The sequence below is a fragment of the Pimephales promelas genome, chromosome 25 (assembly GCF_988280905.1).
Source record: "Pimephales promelas chromosome 25, fPimPro1.hap1.1, whole genome shotgun sequence".
Classification (NCBI taxonomy): domain Eukaryota; kingdom Metazoa; phylum Chordata; class Actinopteri; order Cypriniformes; family Leuciscidae; genus Pimephales; species Pimephales promelas.
The window spans coordinates 18698828-18725422 of record NC_142793.1 but is presented as its reverse complement, the minus strand read 5'-3'; the positions used below and the strand labels follow the sequence as shown (position 1 = coordinate 18725422).

Here is a 26595-nt window from a genome sequence, read left to right as displayed (position 1 = left end):
TTCTGAAGAAAACGAAAAAAAAAGGGTGGGACTTAATGTTTTGATCAGAAATAGACTGAGTCATGGAAGGTGGGTGGTAAAAACCAGAATAGAGCCTCACCTGAATGAGTTTGCAGTCAATGGGGAAAAGAAACCTATTAGGTCTTAAGCACTTATATATTTTGTGCATAAATCTTAGGCACAATGTATTGTGTTCATGTTGTTTTGTAAAACACTTGCTGCCATTGAAGTGGGATACGGGTAAGGTGATAGACAGGTTGTGGTGTGGTTAGGTTTAAGGGTAGGTTAAAGCAATGGTTCCCAACCCCATTCATAACAGTAAACTTTCAAACTTTTCCTAAACAAACACCTGATTCAACTCATTAGAAGAGACTCAACACCTGAAACAGACGAGTCAGATGCGACCGATATCCAAAATGTGTTGGGAAACACTGGATTAAGGGGTGAGGGGAGGATCAAAAAGTGTTATTACAGATATAATTACATTCTGGTACAATGTAAAAATATGTATTTACCATAGATTGTAAAAAAAGGCATTTAAATAAGTGCATTGTATCAAATGATTAATTTAAATGTAAGTACATAGACACCAAAATTGTCTCAGAAATCAGACCATATTTATTCGATCCCTTACTTGCTAGGTCCTTACATCCTAACATATTGGGAAAATGTTAGGATGTAAGGACATATGATTAATGTTAACGAACAGCCTGTGTGGCCATAGTGAGGTCAGCCAAATAAAGTTGATGCATTGTGATTAACAATTATCAAGTAAGTGTATTCATTTTGATTCCATGTTGACTTTGCCATTCATTCATGTAAAACAAACATCAAAGAAAGTCATGCCAGAAGTATAATTAGGAACTTTATTCTTTTACAAAAGTACAAATTTAATAGAGATGAGCACTTTTTTTCCAAACCAACCAAACATTCAAAAATTGTTAAATTTAGCAAAAATAGAAATTCTAATAGATATGTTTTTCAGACAAAAGACAATCCCTTGAACAACAATACTGTTTGTCCAAACGTCAGCACAAACAATATGAATTAAAACCAATCTGAGTGATGGAAAAAGATTTTGCCTCAGATCTCAAAGGAATCATTGCACATGACATGACATGAACGTTGACCGTGTCCCAATATACATCTGTACAACGCCAAAAGGTACATGTCAAACAATGTCATTTCCTCTCCTACTGCACGTCATAAAGGGCAGTTTGCAAATACTTGCTATTTGAGACATAAAATAATGCCCGATGACAGATACTAAATTTATTGTGAAATTGAATTTCATACACAAAAGTACAGGATCCAAAATGCAACATAAGTATTCTAAAATCATTACTGCAGTCTGAAAACCACCCTATTTTGAATGTATTTAAAAAATGGTCAAATTAACAATACGTACAACCTGCCATTTCTCCACAAATAAGTTACGAGAGATCCTGCTCTAGAATCGTTGTTGAAGCGATGCATATTAGTATTAGCATATTAGATAATTCCATGCCGTGAATTTGATTAAAAAACAATGGTGCCCTAGGAGGGCCACGTAAGGCACCATTTCACAGTATACTTAACACAGACACTAGTGAAACCGTACACACATTTAACCCCACACTGAGTGTGCGAGACAAAACTGTCACTGAATTTCAAAAGACCATCCAATAGGATGAAAGACAGTCAGTGTTTTACAACACAGATTTTCTTCATTTTGCATAAATCTGTAACAAAAACCCCCCCCCCAAAACATCCACACGTTTCCTCGGAGACTTAAAGATGAGCTACTTATAAGTTACTAAAAATACTCCAGACTCATTAGACCTCTAAAAATTTGCATTCACATTTCCAGTGTCTCTATTGCAAACGAGGCTTTCGGTTAAAAACAAGTCCAGCCGCTATTTATATAAAACAAATCTCAATCTCTATCCTGAAACGTAAAACCAGTCTGAGTTCAAGTTAATGAATAAAAAGATCAACATTGCTCAAAACGATGGCTCATTAATCCAAAACAAAGGGGAAATAAAACCATAAAAGGGTCACCCAAAGGGGATAATCACATGGTGTCCACAGCTGCCGGCTTACGTGCTTTTCCAGAACCTTCTCATCTCCAGAACGGCCATGTTTAGAAGTTTCACAGCAACACGCTCGTACTGATCAAAGAGTTCATGCCACAGGTGAGTCTGAAGGCACAAACCGGAGATGAATGTGGAGAAGGAGAGGAAGACTTGAACGTATTACTGAGAGTCAAGCAGGTGGAGTACCAATCGTGGATGATCTCATCCATCTCACTGGATCAGGGCTACTTCAGAAGGGCCTTGTAGAGCAGCATGGACCTGGCTGTGGTTCGCTCCTGCTCCATGCAGAAGATCAAGTCCCTGAGGCTGACCCGGGTGATGCGCTGACGGGTCTGCCGGACTGAAGACGTGGAGGATGAGGTAGGACCGGTCGCTGATCCAGAGGAGCCCGCAGGAAGCTGAATGTGAATAATGTAAGAATTTATTAGGTCATTGTCAAAGGTTGATAAACGTTTGTCAAGGCTGTGATTGATGACAATAAATGGTTTCTACATTAAGTAAGCAGTTCATTTTTTTTCTTTTCTTTTTTATTTAAACAAACAGCCCACAGTTAGGAAAAAAAAAAAAAAAAAAAAGGTTAATTTTAATAAATGGTAACATTTATTAAATGTCTGCCTTTGCGGTTACCAACATTTTACTGTATAAAATCTCTGGTCTGCAATTAGCCTATTTAAAAAAAAAAAAAAAAAAAATAATAATAATAATAAACAATGTTAAAAAGAAAACGTTAAAACAAATTTTAAGATTGGATGAGGTCGGATTATTGTGCTTTTAATTTAAAACCGTAAATTTTAAATGGAATTTAATTTTATTCCATTTAATTTAATTTATTTAATTTTAAATGGAAAACAATTATATATATATATACATATATATATTCATTCATTCTCAAATATTTAATAGGGTCAGATAGTTGTCTAATTTAAGAGCAAAAGGAAATAAAATGAAACCTTTTTTATTCTCAAAGATTAAGTCAGATTGTTTTGTGTTAAATTTAAAATGGTAACAAGACAAAAAAGAAATAAAAATCAGGGTTTATTTGGGTTTATTTAAAATAGTCAAAACTAATTAAATCAAATAAAATGCAAAATATAACTGAAGTCTTTGTGCAACCTAAATCTGAACCGAACCAGTCTGTCCTTGATTTTTTTTTTTTTTTGGATTTTTGCAGTAAAGACCTAGCAGTCATCAAAGATCCTTTGGTTTTGTGCTTTTTGTGTGTTTGTCAGCACACCTGCACGACATGTGATCATCTGTTCTCAGCTCGAGGCTAGAGAACCACACCTCATGCCCCAGGCAGCAGACTTTTGATCTCAACTACAGTATCTCAAAGCAGTTCCTCTTCAGATTTGACTCAAACAAATGTGAGTGGGAAAGAGTGAGATCACAGCCACACTCTTACGAAAAAACAAAGATCATTCAAATAAAATCTATGCTTACATATTACCAGTAAATACGATGAAACAGAGGGCTAATGACCAGCTTTCGCAACATTATGAATATTTACGTAGTCCACCTTGAGGGGAAAGACCTTACAACCAATTTACTGGAGGAGTGAGGAAGATCGCATGTGTATGGTATTCATCAGCCGTACAGGGGGTCTAGAGCGTGACATCACTTGGCTAGAATGAGGTTAGGGTCTCCAGCCTTCACTGAATACTAAGTGTACGTGAGAAGGTGTAAGATGGCCTCTGGGCACAAAACACACACCACACCCTGCAGAAACAACATGCAGCTTTGTGGGATCTATAGCACCCTCGTACATGCTACACACCCTGAATGACTGCAACTCTCACACACACCCAGGGCTGGCAAAGCTCACGACATGTTTACGCGGGCAGGTCGGTGCGTGGTCTTGTACGCAGTGTAATGTTAGCTCATTATTCGAAAATTGTTAGCAGCACTTTAAAGGAAGAATGAAATGCAAAACTAAAATCAGAGATTACTGCCAAAATTTTCACCGATTAACCACACCCAGAAGAGACTGTTCCGGGAAGTTAAGTACACGATCAAGGGATAGCAAGCCACTGGTTAGATATAGCACACACTGTCTTAAACATGAAATCGATGCCAAGCATTGGATGCTGTATGTGTGTGTGGAGAAACACTGTACTTGGTGATTTCAAATTAATAGGTCAATGACATCTTACTTGTTCAAAAACGTGATTCTTACCAGCAACGACTTAAAAATACTATTTTTGAATTAAGTTTAATTTCATATTTTTTAAAGCGTGCATAAAGGTAAAACATGTCCCGATCTTATATAAAGAAAGTCTTATTTAAATAACAAAGCATTTTCATTACAAAATCAACATCTTAAATTATAAACATTTTGCAGGTGGTGACATGTGGTACAACTAAATAATGCTATTGTTGATAAATTATTAAATTGTTTGTTAATTGAAATAAAGCTGAAATATATACATATTTTTAAAGTAAATATTACATGGAACACTTAAAAAAATTACCTAGGCAACTAACTAAACAATACAAAAATAAATCAAAGCTTAATAGAAAGTATTATGGCGTTATCACTTAACATGGCGGTTATATATGACATTTTTATCATTGAATTGAAACTTGTTTTTCAAAAAAAAAAGTTTTTCAAAACCATTTTATCGTTGACCCATAATAAAATATTAACAAAAAGCAAAACGTATCTCAGTAAATATTCGTAAAAAAAAAAAAAAAATCTAATATGTGATCACCTAAACTCTAGCCTTTATTAAGAGACAGTTTTACTTGCTCAACTCGATTCTGCAGTACAGGAAGACTGCGTTTCACAGTTAGCATGTGTGGGTGAACACGCTCAGGGCATTTTGCCACTATCCTAGTGGTGCGTTAGAGATGGAGCTTGTTAAGCCTGCATAAATGTGTAAAGATATGGATGAATATATTACAGATGTGAGCATTAACATGCCCCAGGCACTGAGAGAAATGTATTTTTTAAACCACATTAGTTGTGGAGGGGAATGTGTATGGTGCACAAGCTATCTTTTCGAGTGTCATTAGGGTTAAAGTGTGTTGTAAAACCCTTGAGTTGTGTTTGTGTGTTCACTGTGTGTAGGACTGCAAACACCTCCAGAGGAACTGACTCCAAACCCTGAAGAGATGAGGCAGCTTACACTTGTAGGTCTCTGAAAGCCATGAATTGAGCAGAAAGGCATGAAACGTATCCTTCAACCAGATGTAAAGGTCTTGAAATCTTCAAAACATGTACAAGTCATGCAAGAAGCAGCTCTGCTCCGAAGCTACCCTAGAATTAAGAAAACCTTCAACTCAAAGTGACCAAACCACCACAGAGAAAACCCTCTCCAGACAAAATGGAGAGAAAAAACCTTATTACTCCACCTTATTCCTCCAAACGACTGTGAGCACTTCTGGCCTCTAAAGGTTAGAGAGTGCCTGAGGGTTCTGTGTGTCTCCAGCGTTTGGGGAAATGACTCGCTTTGCCTCTGCACGAACACAGCCCAGTCTCTGCAGAACTGCCGCCCGGGGCTACACAACCCTGCTCCACTTCACTTTAACCCTATACAATCCGGCTTTTTGATGGCAGGCTTTTACTTTGATCCAGGACCATCTAACCTTGTGCAATTACAAAACTATGAGAGACAGGGTTGGGCTTCAAAACAAGCCGCTTAAACCGCAACAATCATCAGGCTAAAAGATAAAGATTCTTTAAAAGATAAAGAACCTTTAACATCCATTGCAAAAATAATTTTTTAATGGAAAAAGGTTTAGATTATTAAGATTAAGTTCTTTGGAGAACCAAAAATTTTCCTGCGAAGACACTAGGTCACTAGGACTGGGTAATAAATAGATTTCTCAATATTATTCGATTCTCATTTTTACGAACCGATATCGATTCTTAAATCTCTAGAATCGATTAGTCATCCTGTTTCATTTGAATGAATGGAACATTGTATCGCGGCTGCACGCATCCAAAACATTGCAATAATCTTTGTCCTTTGTTACTATTGATATGAAACAAAGTCTCAAATTTCAAATTACGTCCATTTTCTTTAGAAATTCAAAAACATAAATAACGATTTGGCGCTGTGGCGTGAGATCGCTCTGGCGCAGCTCAAAAGAAGCAGCAGCGCTGATCTCTCTTCCGGCTTAATAATACCAGTCACAGCACAAAATAAACATGAATGAGCATCTTAAAGTGTGTTAAAAGATAGAGTACAACTAATCGAAATCCCTATCATGTCACAATGATTCGCTCAATCAGCGTTTCAACCGTGGAATGACATCAGTTAAACAGCTTGTAATCAATGTCATGTATCGTCATATTTACCTCAGAAAACCCACATAAACTCGCTAGAAAAAATAACTCTAGAGAGGAGCATTTTGCTAAATATATACACCATATTACATATGCATTATAATCTTAATGTTCTTCAATATTTAATAATGCATATTTGAATAAATCTGGTAAGTTTTTATGACAGCCACCATTTAATGTTTATATTTCATTTAATCTTCTTATTATAAAAATAAATAAAAGTGTAATTTAAGTGTTTGTATAGCTACAAAACAGTTCATTATTACCTTCATATTAGGCCAATGAAGCCTAGGCTGCAACTAGAATCCCATAGTTTACAACATTAGTTGAGATTTGATTTCCTTGAGAAAATTTGCCATTTATTGTTACTGATATCCAAAACAATCAATATTGAATCGAAATCAAATCGAATTGCAAGCTTGTGAATCGAATTGTGAAATTTGTGTCAATACCCAGCCCTAATGGTCACTTTTCCAGCCCATTTATGACACAGTCCTTTTTTGCGGTTCGGTGTGTATTATCCACGGATTAAATCTGTAAAGTAGTTGACACTACACGTAATTAAAAAGTCTTGCTGTGGGGAAGGGGATTTTCTAATTAGTGAAATAGTGGCAAAGCTGCAGTTCCTTTGCCTCCAGTGAAGTTGAGGAGCTGAGGGGCAGAGCTGGGATAAAATCCAGGCCTGCGGCCCCAACCAAAACGAGAGCATGTAAGGTTTTGTGGTTTTCCATCATTACCTCACACACAATTAAGTAGAGACAAAACAAAGTCTAACTGGTGAAGATACTACTATAACCCTTAAATCGGACATTGACGGCCAGAACAAGAGCCTGCTAGCTTAGCTTCCAAAAAAAAGATGGCTGACACTATGTATATTCTGTGAGTGAGATCACCCTCTATGGTCGGGTTGAAAACAGTCCCTACTACTGACTGTAGTCTTTAGCCTCTGGCCAAAAAATCCTCCGATGACGCAAAATGACAATCTCTCGTCTCAGGGGGATATGAGGGTGGAAAGTATGGTAATTTGAAAATACTACCGGTACATGTTTTCTACAAATACAAAGCTTAATGCTAAATCCTGAAGTGTCATGAAGTGTCTAATTTGACACATTGACAATCTACATCTCTCAAATTTGTGTGGTAAAGATCCACTGTGCAAATTCACAAATATTCAGCACACATTTTAGAAACAGCATATCCCTTTCTCACTCTCTCAGCACAAAGAACCGGGACGCTTCAGGCAGCACTTGCGGGAGAACGAACATTCTGCCTACATCTGCCTGCAATTCAAACAGCTCTCCCACATTGTGTTGCCTGTATAAAAAAAGAGCACTTGTCAACAGCTTACATGGCTACAAGGTACACATTAACCTCGAGGGCGATGCTATACAAAACACACAAAGTAGCTCAACAAAGATTGTGGCATGATGGTCTTCAAAAGACTCTTAGTTTGGAATACAAAAAATGTTCCATTACAGTGTACTGGATGGTGAATATCTCGACAACTACTGATTTTGAGTCTCAACTTTCAAAATAAGCTGATTTAACAAACATTGTTGCGGTCACATTCCGAATGGCGAAATACACGCCTACTGTGTTTCAATCCAGAATAAACACAATGTATAAAGAGTAATAGCATGAGCTGTAATGGTAGCTGAACAGCTTGAGGGAATCAGGAGGGTAGGCCAAGATGGTGCCAATAGCCCTCTGGCTTCTACATACACATAGGGTCATTGCGGTAATATGAAACAGATTATTTACACAACCAACCAGAGATCTCTGGCAGTGGGGGAGAAAAAAAAAAATGAAGGGCAAGAAATCTTAGAATGTATATAACCATTTAGATTTACTCCAAGCCGTCAAGTCGACAAACACACCGGAAATATATCTGCACGTTTTTTCCTCTTAAATGCAATGATACTAATATAAATATGAAGAAATTATTCATTATTTTATGTATTATTATTATATAATACATAAAAAAATATCACAAATGATTTACATAAATTAGACCACCATTTTGTTTTTATTTTTATAGCATCAACAAGTAAATGCTCTTGAATTCTTTAAGGGTGCTTTGGGACTGACTGTTCTGGTTAATAACTCCAGAAAGGTGTTTACATTTAAGATTTAGATACAAACGGATCTGTCAATGTGACTTGTGCAAGGTTGTAACTTGTTCTAACTGATGAAATGGAGTGCGAATTAAACTAAACGCAAGGAAGGACATGGCGAATCGGGAAGGAAAGCGATAAAGAGAGAGAGGGAACGAAAGAGAAAGGAGAGAAGTGTGTAGAGTACGACTTGAATTTAATATTTCATGATTGCCTGAAGGATTTTTCACAGATCAATGTGACTCTGTACCCAAGCCAGTGTCAGCCAGAGAGCGTCAGGAGAAAGCAAGAGTGAGAGAGGGCAAGAGAGAGAGAGAAAACAGTTGAAAGTATGAGATTTATAGAGTGAAAGACAGAGAAAAGAGTTAAAGGAGGACAAGCATAAAAAATTAACACAAAAAAAAAAGTGACAGTAAAAGAAATATTTGGCTCATCGGTTTAGGAGACTGTTAGTCTTCTAAACACCAGTGTGTGTTTGCTCCATGAGACATACACCCTCCACTGCCTCCGTGCCGTGGGCTTCGCCAGAGGCACACATTACCTCCGTTAATGGGTTTCCATTTGAGCAGCAGAAAGGAAGCCAATAACCTATCCACACTAATGGATTAGTCTACATGTAGGCAACCTCTGCAGCTAATCTTGGACCAACTGTTTTCTTTCTACACAAAACAAAAAGGAACAAAAGGATGTCACCATATGTGGGTACAAAAGTAAAATTCTTGGGGGGGAAAAAAGAGAGGGTAAAAACTAATCTTAAAAGCTATATCAGGCCAATAAATCCAAAAGAGTCTCCAACTGTTCTGATGTGCGTCACTAAAGCCAGCTTTCACAAAAAAAGTTGGAGGGAACACTCACCAAGTTGTCCTTCCATGGCCATCATGAACCAATAAACTTACAATTTTAATTAGCAAAGATTAACAAGGGAGGTAATTAATTTCTGAGATGGGCATCTTAAAAGCGCCAAAGGCTTGACTTTGTTGACGGAGCCGAATGCTTTTTCATTGATGTGGGCAAAATAGAGGGGCATCATTATAAGCTGGCGAAAAGCATGCACTTGCATTCTAAAAGAGTTGATGGCTGGAAACGTTCCTCTTTGAGGTCTATTGTGCTTTTATTGCTGGAACTGAATTTAGAGCACCTTATCCATTTTACCAAATTAGCCATGTCAGGTAAAAAAAAGACAAAAGGGTGCAACACCAAGAATGAAAACACAAACAGACTGCAGTAGTAAAACTACTCTGAAACACGTTGAACATGAACTGGTCATGAAAGCTGAAACATATGGTTGGGCTGCCATTCGGCATTGCAAAATGGCAACAATGATGCTTAAATTGGAGCAAGAACAACACACAAACCCCAGAGCAATGGAAAAAGGTAATGTTTTGAAGAGCCACGTCTCTTCCGGTCTCCTACATCCAGACAGGTATAAGGTTTGATGATACGTTTTAAGCCAAGATAAGGTCAAATGCATTTGTGGTCTCACCCAGTTCTCAATCTGAGCATCAAACCCGAACCATCATGTGAAGTTCTCAAACACACAGTAGGAATAGAAAATTCCATCTCCTTCATCCTTCAAGGCACTTTTCTCATGGAGAATGATGCAATATTCCACTCCTCACACATCAAGACTTTTATAACAGTATCCCAAGGACTGAAATATTCTGGAGGTCCTGCTCTTCATTTGATCATAGCTACATACTGCAAGGAATTTTCCATTTTGTCAACTTGCTACATACTGCAAGGGATTTACCATTTTGTCAACTCCCTGTACAAACTAGTGTAAGTCCATCAAGTGTTACATATTGCTTGTGTCTTTAAGCAAGATTTCTACTATGCGTGTTGCTGCAGGACAAAAATAAGTGATCTACAGAGAAATATTTCACAAATATTTCATATCATGCATAAATTAGGGTTATAAAACCACAAAAATATTTAAGACAACATCACAGCAAAATCTGTCTCCATTTAAAATAAATAAATAAAAACCGTAAAAAAACAAAAAAACAAAACACATTTCTGACTTAATTTGAATTTTCGGTAACTGGTCCTCTACCTTAAAATGCTTTTCAGTCTGACACTTTTCTGGGTCGAACAAATAAACCCAATTTAACCTCCCTTAATATATTGGATGAAAAAATGCCTGTCAAAGCAGGAATTGATCAATACAAAATTAAGAAAAACGGAACACATCATCACTCTTACAAAGCCCAAACAGCTAACAAAGACCTTCCACTTCTTGCAATGATAGCCTGGGGTCAGAAAGAGGCAATTTTTGGCATTATGTTATTCCGCGTAACCCCTAAAAAACTGATAACAGACTCTTCATGCTCCTCCTTATCATGTCAAAACACATGCAGATAACCCACAGATAGCGCACACAAGACTCATCACATCACTGTGCATAAAAAACACTGGAGCTCCAATCAACCGGCAAAATCTGCCACAGGAACAAGAGAATCTGTGTGAATTTTATATTAATGATCCGACTTTACACAACAGTAACAAACCGCAGAGATAAAGCACAAGGTTAAGGCATGTAGGGGACAGAAAATGGGGGCCTTCTAGAAACCTGAGGATGAACGGACAAAAAAAAAAAGAAGATTTTATGGCTTACGTCGGCTTGAAATATTGTGCACAAGTCATACAGACAGTTTTTTGGAAGTTTAACAGTGCCAGTGCCCATTATGGAAAAATAGCTCTGGATACTATGCAATTAGGATGCACCAATATTAAAATTGTATTACTATTTTGTCTAAATAAAATTAAAAAACGAAAACAAAAATTAGGAAAAATTAATCTTGATTTTGAAATTAAAGTCGCAATGAAACGTAAATAAAAATAAATATTTTCTTACGTATTGTGTTGATTGATCAAGCTTGCAGTTGAGGGATGAGTTGTAAGCTGACTAAATGATTGGAGAAGTATGGCATACTTCGAGAATGTGTCATTAATTAGAGAAGATGTATAGAGAGATCTGTCAACTTTCTGAAACATCAATTTAGATCAAGAATTACAAGGTCAAAATGGCAAATAATGGCAAATGGCATATATATATATATATATACACACACACACACAAATGCAATCTATATGCAGTTTGTCTTTGTTGCAGAAAATAAAGTCATACAGGTTTAGAACAACATGAAGCTGAGTAAATGAAGACGATGTTCAATTTTGAATGAACGGTCCCTATAATGATACATTCAGAACAACCATACTCTCAGTTCAATGACTGGTAATGTTTAAACTTTAGACCGCTGCTGCAAAAAGCTATGCTTTGGTAGTGCTCATTACTGGCTACACATTTCAATCTGCCTTTGGTATTCCATGTCTGCCCCCACATCCCCCTCCCTCCCCGATCCAGTCTCTGCCCTCTGGCCGATCTGGCAGAGGGGGAGATTTTAATTGTGGCTATAGAACTCTGCACGGTTCTTTGCCTGTGAGCGAGCCCTCACTTCAGTGAGTGAGAGCTTGCTTTAGTGATATTGGGTCCAGTCCATCCCTTCAGGCTGCTTTTAATGGCCCTCTCCTCTCTTTCATAGCCGGGGCTGAGATTGTTTTCCATGTGATGCCTGTTAATTCTGCTGCAGGGAAGGGCAACCGTATATTCATTCTCCTTTTCTGTACGAGAGATACATTTCTTCTTGCTTTCCGTCTCCATTTTTCCTTCTCACAATACTCGCTTTTCTTGACTTGAACTGAAAGTTAGAGCCAACATGTTACAGAAAGCATTCAGGCTGAGAATGCTTGTGGTTAGTGGATGCCAAGAATCATGGTGATCTTGAAAAAAATAAAAATAGTAGTAACAATATTAGATGTGCACAGACAAAAAAATAGTAATCAATGGTGCATCCATATTTTCAATTTGTATTTTTGTTTCAGAAGAAGGTTTGGAACACAACAAGGCGTGTAACACTAACTCTTCACAAAATTTATAGCCAACATGTTACACTTATGAAACTCATGCAGGGTGAGAAGATGATAACGGTTAGTTTTGCATCGAGAATTATGATGATCTTCCGAAAAAAGAAAAGAATAACAACGGTTCAAGAAGTGCACCAGATAAAATGAAAACATCTTCTCTTCCTCTTTTTCCACATGGATTGTTTCTCAATCTGTCATCCTCTTCATCCCCCTGGCCTCAGGACTGAGATGAACATGTTAATATGGGCTGCCCATGTTAGGACAGCTCAACTCTGAACCCTCATGTGTGATCTGCCCCCAGGCTCAGTCTGGTATGCAGGCCCACAGGAAAGGCACGGCCTTTATTACAGCGTGCCCTAAAACTCGCCCTTCAGAAACGTCCTCATCACCTGCCCTTGTGACTAATCTACCCTCGAGCAGTCCTGCAGGGCTGCCCTCTGGCCTAAACGCTTCATCAACCCAAAGACAGACGGAATAGCAATTAAACAACAAACCGCCTCAAGGGCGTCGAGGCCAGACAAAGGGCAAGCCGAAAACTGCGCACTTTCCTCAACCGCTGCAAACTTGAGTATTTTATCACTATGTCCCCGACAAAGTTCCCCGCAGAACGACACCACAGGAAGCTCACGGAGAGCGAACAGGGAGCAAGGACGAGGTATTTTGCTGTCAGGACACGGGGTGGGGGAAGAATGAGTGGAGCCATAATGACATGGCTGCCTGCCGCTCCGGGCCATGCTGCCCTTCAGGCACATTGCTGTGATGAAATCTCTGACTGGACCCTTCAGAGCAGGCCCAGCCACGGACCTCTGGGCGAAGAACGACCCCTTTAGAAAAGTCATATTCACTTTGCTCCACACTGAGGCAGTGTGTGTGTGCGCGAGTTTCTGCGCACATGTTGGGGGAGGCACTGCCGAAGGCAATGTTGAGTTGGATGTGAAAGACAGAAATGATGGGATGAAAACAAAGAGAGAAGACATCTACTTGCCTTCATTCCGGGACGCATTGGATGCAAACGCTCTTACCTGTGACACCAAAAAAGGAATCTGGGAAAGCATGGAGTTGTGTAATCGAAGTTTGGTTCTGTTTGCTGATCTGTTTTGGTTATGTTTTATGTGGGTGGATGAAGGTAATCCATAGTGAAAGAGGTCGGCAGTGCATTCATAGAGCAGAAATAATGCTTTTATTTGGTTATTTATGCTCTCCATAAAGGGACATTTAGTGCCCTCCACTGCAGCAGGCTGTTCCAATGCAAGTAAAGAGAAGATCTAAAACATGTGGCGGATCATTAGAAGGCAGCCCCTACTGTTAATGTTAATAGTGGTAATGATCGTTTATGTGCAATATCATCTGGCACATCTCTTATTGATAATTTGCCATGGGCGGCAGCATGTGAAGTCACATTATTTACATAGAACTGAAATGACACTCGCATCATTTACTAAATTAGCACAAATAAGCTTTACCAAAGCCAAAAAAGCCAATAAGCATAGCTCTGGTTGGGGCATTTATTATGGTCATATATTAAAAGCGTGTGAGTGCAACAGTCAAATGGCAAAACGAAAAATATTTTTGTTTTACCAGGTTTTTTGACAAGATTACCAGTGCTTTGTAGTTCATTCACCTCAAAAGACATTTAATAGATGTTTAGAAGAACACAATCTTTATTCCATTTCATGTTACTATTTCATGTTTGTAATATGAACCACATGAGCTGGTTAGTTTGGTTTATGGCAAACGTGTCTGGTCATTGTTATACTACATTAAACTAGAAAACTACAAAAATATGTTTTTTGAACATTTGCTGGGTTTAAAGAATTTTGAGAGAATCAGAAGCTGACATGCTTTAATCTATTTAGCATTGGCCCAAATGAACCTTAGTTTGGAGGCCCATATAAATAAGGGCCCAAGGTTCTTACCTCTGCACCTGCTGAGGCCCCAGGAGAGTCAAGCTTGCGTTTCTTGCGGGGTCCAATGGCAGCAAGAGCTGTGAGATTGGCATCCCGCTGCCTCATCTGGGCGAGTTCCTGTTGCTGCATCTGAATGGCAAGAACATACAATCAATATCAACTGCATGAATGGTATAACAAAACAATTCATGCATTGTCTATGTCTGTGAAAAACAAGTCCCCAAATAAGTATTACTGTGCATCACATTCTTTTACTTGAATTATCATTTTCAAATATTTGCATTCTGTGTATTTTACATTCATTCCAAACTGCCCTGAAGAGCTCTATAGAGCAAATGAAGCTCCGAACATCATGCACAGCTTCAATGCAGCAAATAACTCAGAGCTTTTGCCGTATCTGGGTGCTTAATTCAATTTCTTTTCACGAGGGAATGAGAGAGAAAGTGAGTGAGTGTTTGAGAATGAGAGAGCGAGCGATTTTCAAAAAGCACAGCCCGCAGGTAAAGTCATCTCACCCTAGCAGGCAGTGACAGAGCCAGCCATGCCGGGAGGGATGGATGAGGAGGGGGGCAGCGCGTCCTCTGTTCCCCCGCTCGGAGTGAGTGCTGCTGGGCACAGATTGCAGAGAGAGTCCTCACCTCTCCTCACCCTGACACTCACACCACTGCGGCCATGAACTCGCAAAACAACACTGGCAGCAAGAACGGTTTTGTGTGTCATCGACAGCCCTATTAGAAAGTGCATTCACTGAGCAGAAGTGGCCACAGGAGTTATGAAGTGAAGCGGGGGAAATGTGGGACCAAATAATTAGAGGTGGGGTACAGGACGGATGACGTTCCAAAAAGAGATTCCCATACCAGGAGGACCTGGAAATGGTTTCATATTGTTAAATTTACTTATAAATAAAATAAAAATTAATCTTATGATTTTTGTTTTATTACCATTTTGTTTCATAAAATATGTCTAATATTCATAATATATATATTACAAGAAAATACTATTTTTATATGCATGCCTGTATAAGTGTGTGTATATATATATATACACGCATATATGCACACTTTTTTGGTGTAATAGGAACAAATTTCTGGTTTTGTTTCAATCGATAAAGTGGTACTTCCATTTTTGATGTACCTATAGACTATTCTACACTAATATTCCAGGAATTATGTAAATCATTGACAGAGTGACTGATTTTCATGGTGTATGTATATTACTTTTAATTGACTGAATTTGTCACTTGTGCTGCTAAAAACAATTTGTTCAAATAATTGTGCAGCCTGCCCCTCCTTTCACAAATACAAACTAAATAACATAATGAAGAGGGAGAAATTGACAAACCGCTAATTCAAGGCAACGTTTACATGCTAATTAAGCCAGGGTTATGCTAATCGGAAGGGAAGTTGTGCACATTGCATGCACACGCATGGATGCCCGGAGAGAGCGAGCTGACACGTAAACATGCCCAGTGCGACTGCTGCATGTCAGTGATCTGGTGCACTGAACTTTCACCTGACCCTGACAGCTACGGTGAATGGGCCCGAGGACACATAAAAGACGCAGACGGCATGGTGTGTGAATCTATTTGAAGTAATGGGAGGTAAGAAGGCCCTGAATGGACACAATGCAGCCACTCTTGGGGTGTAAAATGGAAGGTTCTAGAAGGACAGGCACTGTTTGGTGTTGCCGCCTGCAGCTAGAGTGCTGACTTGCGTTCATATTCGATTATTTGATGAGGAGTGAAAGGGGAACCTAGTTATGCCATCTGTAATCCGGAGCTCTGTAGCTCCACATAATCACTGTTTAATGACTGACCTCAATCACAAATCCTGCTGCTCAACTTCAACACGGTTGCACTGTGAATACTGATTGAAGATTCTCCAATTACCTCGCGCTGCAAAACTACAGCTATGTTTCAGAATGGAACGGTAGCATACTGCTCGCTTACTACACAGGATATACTTTAAACAATTATACATTTTTTTTTCGCAAATTATCGCATTTAGATTTGCATTTATTTGAAATAAAAATATTTTGTAACATTATAAATGTCTTTACTGCCATTATTGATCAATTTAATCCATCCTGACCTCAAAATTTCAAACAGGAATGTATTTATATCTAAAATATATAATAATAAAAAACACATCTGCATTTTCTTTTGTATTTTCTTTTTGTGTACTTGCCCATAAGGCTGAGTTTAGAATCTACTAGTTTTGTTGAAATGCCATTTTCTCTCAATTGCCTACCTGTCTGTTAGCGAGACAGAGAGACAGGAGGCAGTGAAGAAAGAAATGCTTGTTGTAGTCTATAATCATTTACAAAGGTCAGGCAAGAAAGAGAAAGGCAGAGACAGTGAGCCTGCCAGCACTGCTCTCCATCTCTATTGATCCTTATCTGCAGTCCGGCCCACCAGAATGACTCGCCTGAGAGAAACACCTTAATAACGGCACAGGTTGATGCTGAGTGTAGCGGTTCAATTAGGGGCGCTGGATGAAGTCAAGGATATGAGAAAACACGAGCGTGATTCTTGATCCTAATTCCAGGATGATGCTAGGAGTCTTTGATATGCTGAATATCAGCTGCAGTGTTTTTCAGTGAGTGAGTGAGTGGCAGTTTTGGGCTCTGGAGGTTTTGAAGGATCTATCACCTTCCAGAACGCCGTATTAAGAAGGTGAAGCATGCGGAGTAAACTCTTAATGAGCCAACAATCCAAGAAAATAAGACGGCAGAGCAACTTTTCAAAATCTGTCTGTGTCACAGTGGCATCAGAATATGTATACAACATGGGCAGTTATGAAAATTCTAGCTGCTAAATTAAGTTGTTGATTGGCTTCAACAACATGACGAATCAGTCAATATAATCTGTGCAGTTAAAAATATGATGTAAAAACATAGCTGACAACAAACACCTTGAGGAGTGTTTAACAATTTTAAAATGTAACAAGTTACAACACTAAAATACATTATAAGTATATAATTTAAAGCATTTATTGCAAATTAAATAAAGGTTAACGGCATTATTCTTGTTTTATATATATATATTTTAATTTAATAAAAAAAGTAATTGTTTATTAGTATTACACACACACACTACACACTATATATATCTAAAACTTAAATTACAATTAAATATTCAGCTATTTTTTTGAAGAATATTTAATAAAACGTAAATATATTTCGGACATCAATAATTGTATTTATATATTTTTAAATATATCTACATTTGCAATAATCTCTGTAAACTATACAGCTATAATGTAATTTCAATGTAATGTAAATATATTTGCATGTTAATTTTAATACATGAAAAATATTTTACAGACGCACACACAAACACTAAAAATCTGCGATATCTATATATATATATAAATATATAAAAGACAACCCTTTAACACGCCCGACTCCAACGTCTTCTTTCAGTAAGAAGTTGAGGTAAGAAATCAGGAGATTTGGAGAAGAGAGGAGGAATCTGTCTAGGCTTTAAGACAGGCCTTCAACAATGACGAGGATCTGATATCTTGCTTTGAGGTGAATCGTGTAAATAAATATATAGAACTGTACTGTTCAGCATTTCTATTTAGTCTAGTTAGCTATACTGTGATCTGAAAAAAGATGCTTCCAAAGAAGCTTCAAGAAGTGCTTCTCTGTTTCTCCATAACTATATGCCCTCAGGTAAGAAAAACAACAGAGTGCTGAAACAAACAATATATCCACAGCAACAGAGAGACAATGGGCTATGCGGCTCTAGATTTGAATAAAACATGCTTTGAATGATCACTGGGGTTCAGAAAAAGTCATTTTAGACGGATGAGATCCAACAGTAGTTGTCAATACAAACAGAGACATATGGTGACATTGAGACATATGGTGTGTAAAAAGCTTATTTACAGAAAGGGAGGGGATTTGACAACAGAGACATGTGTCTTTTTCTAAAAATGGGCCAAATTGCTGTATCCAAAATTTTAAGTTCCTGCTTGGCATTCAATGAAAATTACAGCCTGAACGCAGTTCACTGGGCTAATGAGGAATCTTTTTTTAAGTAGTTTTTAGTAGTTTCAGGCGTCCAAACAGGGCATAAAAAATATATAATAATAAAGATCCATCTATCTGTCTATCCATCCATTCATCTATTTATCTATCTATCTACAGTATCCTAAAGGATTATTAGGAACACCATACTAATACTGTGTTTGACCCCCTTTTCCATTCAGAAACGCCTTAATTCTACGTGGCATTGATTCAACAAGGTGCTGAAAGCATTCTTTAGAAATGTTGGCCCATATTGATAGGATAGCATCTTGCAGTTGATGGAGATTTGTGGGATGCACATCCAGGGCACGAAGCTCCTGTTCCACCACATCCCAAGGAAGCTCTATGGGCTCTATGCACGGCGTTATTTCCGGTGAAGGATTAAGGATGCTCGATAACTTCCGCCGATCACAGAGTCCAATGCAATACTGAGAATTTATATTGAATTTTATACTCCATGGTTATACTAATGAAACGTTAGTCACAAAAACAGATAAAACAGACACCCCTCGTTGTGTTTATGCTTCTTTTTAAAATTATATTAAATAAATATAACTATATATAAAATTACATCTAAACGTATGTACGTTTCGTTTCAAAGACGGGAGGACCGTAAATATTGAAGACTCTGCCATAATCCCGTTTTCTCCGGTTTTCCTCCGCTTTAATCTACACAACCGGAAATGGACGAGCATCCTTACGTCAAATACGGAACTTATGCGTGCATATAGCCCATTGGGTTGAGATCTGGTGACCGTGTTGGCCATTTTGAACTCTGTCATGTTCAAGAAACCAATTTGAAATGATTCAAGCTTTGTGACATGGTGGATTATCCTGCTGGAAGTACATAGTTTGGTACATGGTGGCCATAAAGGGATGGACATGGTCAGAAACAATGCTCAGGTAGGCCGTGGCATTTAAACGATGCCCAATTGACACTAAGGGGCCTAAAGTGTGCCAAGAAAACATCCGCCACACCATTACACCACCACCACCAGCCTGCACAGTGGTAACAAGGCATGATGGATCCATGTTCTCATTCTGTTTACTCCAAATTCTGACTCTACCATCTGAATGTCTCAACAGAAATCGAGACTCATCAGACCAGGCAACATTTTTCCAGTCTTCAACTGTCCAATTTTGTTGAGCTCTTGCTAATTGTAGCCTCTTTTTCCTATTTGTAGTGGAGATGAGTGGGTATTAGCTATTCTTCAGAAGACGTGGAATATAGCACATCATTGTATTATAATATAGCATATGAACCCTTTTTTTTTAAATACTTTTGGTGATTTAGAATCCATTTAAAGATGACAGCACCAGGGCCCATGCATTCTTATTGCATGGAAAACAGCAAACAGGCCATTCTTCAAAATATCTGCTTAGAGTATTTTTGCTTTCAATGGCATTAAACCTGATGAAAAATTCATAGTGCTCAGACATGTCATGCCCCCACAAGCCAAAGATTAGCCCATATTAGACTCATTATGGCAGCGGTGCAGTGTGACATCTGAGCAAAATGATGACTTCTCCCCCATACTGTAATAAACTTGTTAGCAGACGTATAAGACCATTTGTCTCAATGTCAGACTAAATGATGTCAAAGTCATAGCAATGGTATAATCATGAAAAATGTATGTCGAGCACTTTTATTAGTACTATTAAATAGTCTTCCATAAAGCTCACCTCTTTAGCTTTCTGTTTAAGCCGGGCCTGTTCGGGATCCTCCTGCCTCGAGCGACTCTGCAAGCAAAGAGAAACATTAGAACTAAAATAGACTGGTTTAAATTATATCCAGCATTTATATAAACAATATTAGAGTAGAAATATATGTCCAGAAAACAATCAAAAGGTAACAAAGTATAAAAAAACAACTCTAAATGTGTTCATACAAAAGAAAAAAACAGAATACAGATTTGGAACGAAAGCATTTCAAGTAAATAAAAGTTTTTTTTTCCCCTCGGTGACCTAGTCATTTAACCTGACATTTACCTGAACTTTTGATGTATATTGAAAAAACAATGTCTCCAACTAGGACGCGTCAAGTAACTCTACCATGTTGACAAACTGCTGTTACGCGGTGATGTGCATGTAAATAGGTCAAATTTATTCCCAAACAATACTTGTATGAGACCAACAACAGCAACATAAGAACAATTATCTTCTGGCTGACATCTCAATTACCCGACTGCATTAATTAGAATAGGGACGGCGCTGCACTGGGAGTTGCTTTGGAGCGGGACATTGTCAGCGTCATCATCAGCAGTTGTCGTTTAAGTCAACTAATTACCTCTTCTTTCATGTTGCCATGTCATTTTCCTGTGGGAAATTGTCCCACCCCCACCAAATCTTAAGGAGTGAAACTTCAAGAGAGAGCAATGCATGCTGGGAAGTTGCTACTAGCCGTTTGTTGCTGCTTTGGAATCTATATGTAGTCTCAAGTGTTACCATCACAAATGAAATAGTTAGAAAGTGATGTGCGAGTAATATTATTTCCTGAACAGACCTATATATAGGGATGGGAATGAATGGGTTTGGTTAGCCTATTTTGCTTCATGTGCTTGGTCATTATTGGCCAGATCAGAAACTCTGTTTTACTTGACTTTGCTTGCACTGCCAGCCTACCAATACTGCGGCTTAACTTACTTATAATTATTAATAATAATAATTTAACTATTGTTATTAATTGCCATTAATATGCAATGTTTTAGAAAAGCATAAATTAGTAGAATATCCAGTCTTATGAAAACAGTAGGACAACATACGTTCTTAACATTTTTTTAAAATTACTTTAAATATTTTATGTACACTTATTTAGACAGTTTATTATTTATATTTTTACAATTTACTTATAAAGGGACGGCATTAAAATTATATGCATTTTAAGTTATATAGCTTGAAAACGATCAGCTAAGCTTATCTGTGTGAAGCAGAATTTCAAAATCGGTGCATCCCTGCATTTTAATTATAGAAATTTAGTATCGAAAACCAACATCCCTTTAAGTCCATCCCTGCTGATAGCACTTAACCTGTTTAGAACCCAGAAAATCCCTCCTAATCCTCGTGTCTGGCTATATAGCAGTTTTTTAAAAAGCCATGTAGTCTTGATTAATTTATAAGCAGTGTTCACTTGATTAGTGCCAAAAAGGTAAAGGTAGTGATGCCTTAAGGTTCATCCATTACATATAACATGATTTTTTCCCCCAACAAACTCAGTGAGTGAGATGGTGTCACTTCCTTAGAAAGAAAGCAACTTCAAGGCAAATTTAAAACATCCTCTCTCGCTTCCTAACAGAAGACTCATTCCTTTTCCCTGATGTACTCCAGTCCAGGCAACAGTACAATCAAATCAACTCGAGACTGGATAAATCCCTCTGGCTTTGCCATTACTGCAATTTGCTACAGTATGAAGCTGGAGAGTGCAATCTTGTGTCTTAATAACACTGTCTTTCCTCTCCGAGGCTTAAAAGCACAACCGGTTTTCTGTTAAACAGTGGCCAACTCGTGCAGGAAAAGCTAGTGTATGCTGGCAAGGTGCTGATGGGCAGACTGGCGCCGATGGCCACACCCCCACATCACTCAAACCTACTTTTGCGGCTTTCATTAGTAGCTCCCGTTCCTCGTCATCTTTCCTCTGCTTCTCGATCTTCTCCAGCTGCTCAAAGAACTTCAGCTGGGTCCGCACATCCGACGCCTGCTCGTACAGCTCCTCATCCTGGGGAAACAAAAAAACAAAACTCCTCATCAACAAGTTCGTCACCTTTACGTTGTAATAGAAGTGAACAAACTTTTCCCCAGCTTGCCTAAAGTTTCACTCTTTTCCCTTTCGTACATAAATGAAAGTGAAGTTAGTAGGTCACCCAGAGCTAATGGGATAATTGTGCGTTTCGCAGTGTTTCTGCAAGGCAACCCCGACTCTCTTTCCTGCGATAGTTGTTCTAGCGTTGCAGGTAAAAGAGCTGCGTGAGGCGCAGTGGAGGACCAAAGCAGAGCGACACACATACACAGGAACCTTCACATTTTGTGCACTTCTAAGGCTACAGCCTATTAGCAGCGGGAACGGCACTGCTCTTCTCATCTCTTCTTGCATGCTTTCTTTTGCGCTGAGGCTGTGCCTAACTCGCAGGGCCAACTTTTCCAGTCTCCATTCAAGTCTGGCTTGTTTTTCGCTGATGTCAACGGGCTGACTTCATACAGCTGTGCCAGTTACTCATTTCGAACAGTTTGTTTCAAATCACAACATGACACCATATCCTCTTTGCGACATTCTTTTTCTGCTTAAAACAAAGTTAAAGTCTAGATTTTAACGTTTTACTTCTCAAGCTGCATTACATTCAATATTCTATGATAACAAGGTTAACAAAACTACCATATATTAAAATATAATAATACTAATAATTAAAGGGATAGTTCACTTTGAAATATTTTTTTTTGATATGTTTTAGCTTACCTCAAGGGCATCCAAGATTTAGGTGTCTTTGTTTCCACAGTATTTTCAATTTTGATATTTTTGGGTCAAACCGTTCTTGTCTGTCAGTCGTATAATGGATATATTACATATATTAATAAAATGCTTGGTACTTTTTACATGATTCAATCCTCACAGGCAGAAGTTTCCATATATAAATTGTCTAGTGTAGTCTACTTTTTACTAGTGTATCTAGACTCATGATCAAAACTCTGGTTAGGGTTAACATTAAAAGTTACATTTTCAGCGTGAAGGACATATAATGAGAAATGTTCAGTGGGTAAAGTCAGTTTGTGGTCTCTCTTTGAAGTTTTGGAGTGAGTGGTTTAGGCATTGGTTCTTACTTTGCAGGAGTCGGCACGGTGTTGCGCAACGGCAGAGACTTTCTCCAGCATGGAGCGCAGCCTGGACTGAGTGGCGTGAGAAATGAGAGTGACCGTCTCCATTGACACCTCAGTCACGCCGAACTTCTTGGCTGAAACGATACAAAGTTTGGTGTTAAAGTTGCTTGGGAAGGTAGAGCAAAAGTGAAGAAAAGCGATTCTTTGGTCCTGGAGCGTTGAACCAATTAAAAGACAAGTATTATTGTTTTCCCTTCTCAAACCTGCCTCATGATATGACCTAATTTAACTGGTAAACACTTCACAGCCACACTTAGCATCTGTCACACCCACACACTCACTTCACATCACTCTTCACATCATATCCAGCAGGTGGCGCTAGCACCACCTCCCCGTTCCCCCCTCCAGCCATCAAGCTGAAATCGTCACACACACACACACACAGTACTCCCCCGGAGGAAGATTTACATTTTTAACACACTCCACCCCCTGGCGACAGCATAACAACCACAGCCGGGCTCCATGTAATAGCACATATCCGCGGGCGCTCATTGGTATGCACTGTGTGCTAAATCAAGCGCACGGGGGGAGAGAGTTTGCTTAAATACAATAACGGAGGGTGCTTTTTTGGATAAAATAGAGCCAGAGACCTGCCTCATCTCAACGTGACAGTCTCCTGTTTCTTCGTGCTCTTTGGGATATCTTTAAGTGATCTATGTGAAGGTTCATTGATGGTTGAACTTGATTATAGACCCTTTTGGTGTTGATGTACACATTTTCCCCATTTAATTATTCTAGTATGCTGATTTGCTGCTCAAGAAACATTTCTTATAATCAATATTGAAAACAGTTGTACTGCTTTATATAGGGATTTTAAAAGGAACAGCCTTTATTTGAAATAGAAATTATTTGTAACACTATAAAAGTCATTACTGTCAAAAAATGAACCTAGACTTAGCAACCTAGAAGGCCTCAGCATCACCACAGCACAACAACATGGCTGCGGGTATTATGGGGACAAGCATGCTCAAATTGTCTTTGCAAAATAATCTACAGGTATTTAGATTTGAATCCATCTAGTGTTTGAAATGTGCATTGTTCGTTTAGGCAGGGACATTCAGAGTGTGCATGCAAGTGACCTTGTCAGGGAAGAGGCCTGAGGCAACCTCACATTTCAGCACAAAGCAAACTACCAGAGAGCCATCAGAAGACAGCCTATAAAGTATTCATCTATAGCCCAGGGACGCCTCAAGCTCGGACATGGGGCACTCATTAGACTGACTTAGCAAGTGAGTGACCAGCGGAAGTGCACTAGAAAGTGCTCTAGTCTTACGCGAAGATCAAGGAGAGGGGATTTGAAGAGTACTAATCATTGAATCTCTATTTTTAAGTCTAAGGTGGGTCAATAGATAGATAGATTTTCAAATAATTATACAATATATATTACACAGGTATACAATCTTTTTTGGTAGAACGCAAAAAATAAATCCAGCCTAATTATACAGTGCTTCGTTAACACTCGTTATTTGATTTTGAAATTATAAAATACAAACTATGCAGATCCCTTCTATTCATATGGCTGAAATGTTAATCTGGCCCAAAATTATTAGCTATGCAGTTTTTCTTTATGGCATTTAAATCAAGAAGCCGAATCATAAAGCTTTGAAAAGAGTGACACATCTTTCCTGTCTCATCGGGCCAGCTTTCATCAGCTTTTTGTTTAAATCCATTCATAATCCCACACCCATTTAAAGATCCTCCCTCAAACAACGTCAGTCAACACTGATACAGTAATTAGACAGAATATTAACTGCCCACACAGTGGCGGTACAGCCTAAACCTCTTTATGACTGTAAACCTGCCAGGAGAAACTGATCCTGACAAGCACATTGCCAGACTGCCGCTCCAGTACATGAGAGTATTGTGGTGGTGAGCTATTTTATACCAGTCTCCAGGAGACGTTTGTGGAGCAGGCTGGCAGGAAGGAAGGCCTCGTCCTTACAGGAACGGATCTGGGTGCCCACCAGCTCCGAACCCGTGGCCAAGATACGGGCGTTCTCCTCGTTCAGGTTCACACCAGCCATGGATGCTACGTCATTGATGTCATCATCATCCCTGCATACACAAATGGAGGAGATACAAGAGCTTTACCATAGATGAAACAGGTATATTATTATTTATAAATGTATTCAAATATTTTGTGTTATAAAAAAAAAAAACATATTTATTAATATATATATAATACATACACGCATTCACCTAAAGGATTATTAGGAACACCACACTAATACTGTGTTTGACCCCCTTTTAATATTATATATATATATATATATATATATATATATATATATACAATTATATATATATATACAATTATCTCTTGTACTTGGATAAAATCTGACTTTTGTACAAAGTAATTTACATAGTCTGTCACACTTTTTTATATTTTCATTAAATGTATAAATTGAGCTGCTATATATATACATATTTATATATGTAAGCAAATCTTGCAGAATGAGTTTGATACCAAACGCATTTCAAAGCTTTACTGAATCTTTTTTAAATTATTCTATTTTCTTTAATATATAGTCATGAACATGACTTCATTCCATCACCCTCATTTTTACATTCTCAAATTCTGTGTGCACACATTAAAATAACTAACAATTTTAGAGAAATGCTGCCTCCTACTGGACACTTAGAAAACCTACCTGAAAGTCCCACCCCCAGGGTCATTTAGCTTTTGTTTCTGATTGGCCGAGGCTTGAAAAGCCACACTCATGGGGTTCCTCACTTGCAAGTGCGTCCCAACAGCACCTGCAATAAAACTTGTAATTATACTGGGGTATTTCTTTTAGACTCTTGCATGAGAAAAGGAACAATTAAGCCTCAATCACTTTCCTTTGGTGTGTTTAAAATGGTCTCTAAGCTCATTAAGTCTCTAGCTTACCTTGAGTACGAACCGTCTGTGTAATCACCACCGGCATCCGTGTCGGAGTAGCCTGAAGCCCAGGCCTCTTAACAGCCTAAAGAGAACCAAACCACAGAGCATATGACATTTTTTTTAGACACGTTCTGGACGATATAGCTTTTGTAAAGCTTCAGAAGATATTCAATAAGTCACTATATTAATAGATTTGCTCTAAATTAAAATGTTTTATATTATATAAAGCATAATTTCAACCAAACAGCCTCAAACAATTAGACTCAATAGAAGAATGTTTATCACATAGACAAAAATATTTATTTATATGCATTAATACTACTTTTTTTTAAACTAATTTACAGGGTTCCTACACATTTCCATTTCAAAATTCCATACTTTTCCAGACTCAAATTTCCAAACCTCTCTGTAGATTTTCAGACCATATTTAATGTGTGCACCATTAAGCTTTTTTATATTCCCTTTCATGCAATGTGTAATGCAGCTATCTGCAAAGTTATGAAGA

The 26595-nt window shown here is 38.2% G+C and overlaps 1 protein-coding gene across 3 annotated transcripts in view; it reads right to left on the bottom strand.

Moving 5' to 3' along the window:
* Window positions 1-852: 852 nt before the first annotated feature.
* Window positions 853-26595, bottom strand: part of LOC120469105 (transcription initiation factor TFIID subunit 4) — a 31691-nt gene continuing 5948 nt past the window's right edge. For 2 of the 3 annotated variants that reach the window (XM_039657834.2, XM_089127441.1), the window contains exons 7-14: window positions 26097-26172; window positions 25858-25963; window positions 25092-25261; window positions 23150-23280; window positions 21927-22052; window positions 20024-20080; window positions 14318-14437; window positions 853-2473 (exon numbers count right to left, since the gene is read on the bottom strand). In XM_039657834.2, coding sequence (XP_039513768.2) covers window positions 2300-2473; window positions 14318-14437; window positions 20024-20080; window positions 21927-22052; window positions 23150-23280; window positions 25092-25261; window positions 25858-25963; window positions 26097-26172 — 960 coding nt within the window. In that variant the 3' untranslated portion in view covers window positions 853-2299. The remainder of the gene's footprint in view (window positions 2474-14317; window positions 14438-20023; window positions 20081-21926; window positions 22053-23149; window positions 23281-25091; window positions 25262-25857; window positions 25964-26096; window positions 26173-26595) is intronic. The other variant, XM_089127440.1, reaches the window with a different exon arrangement.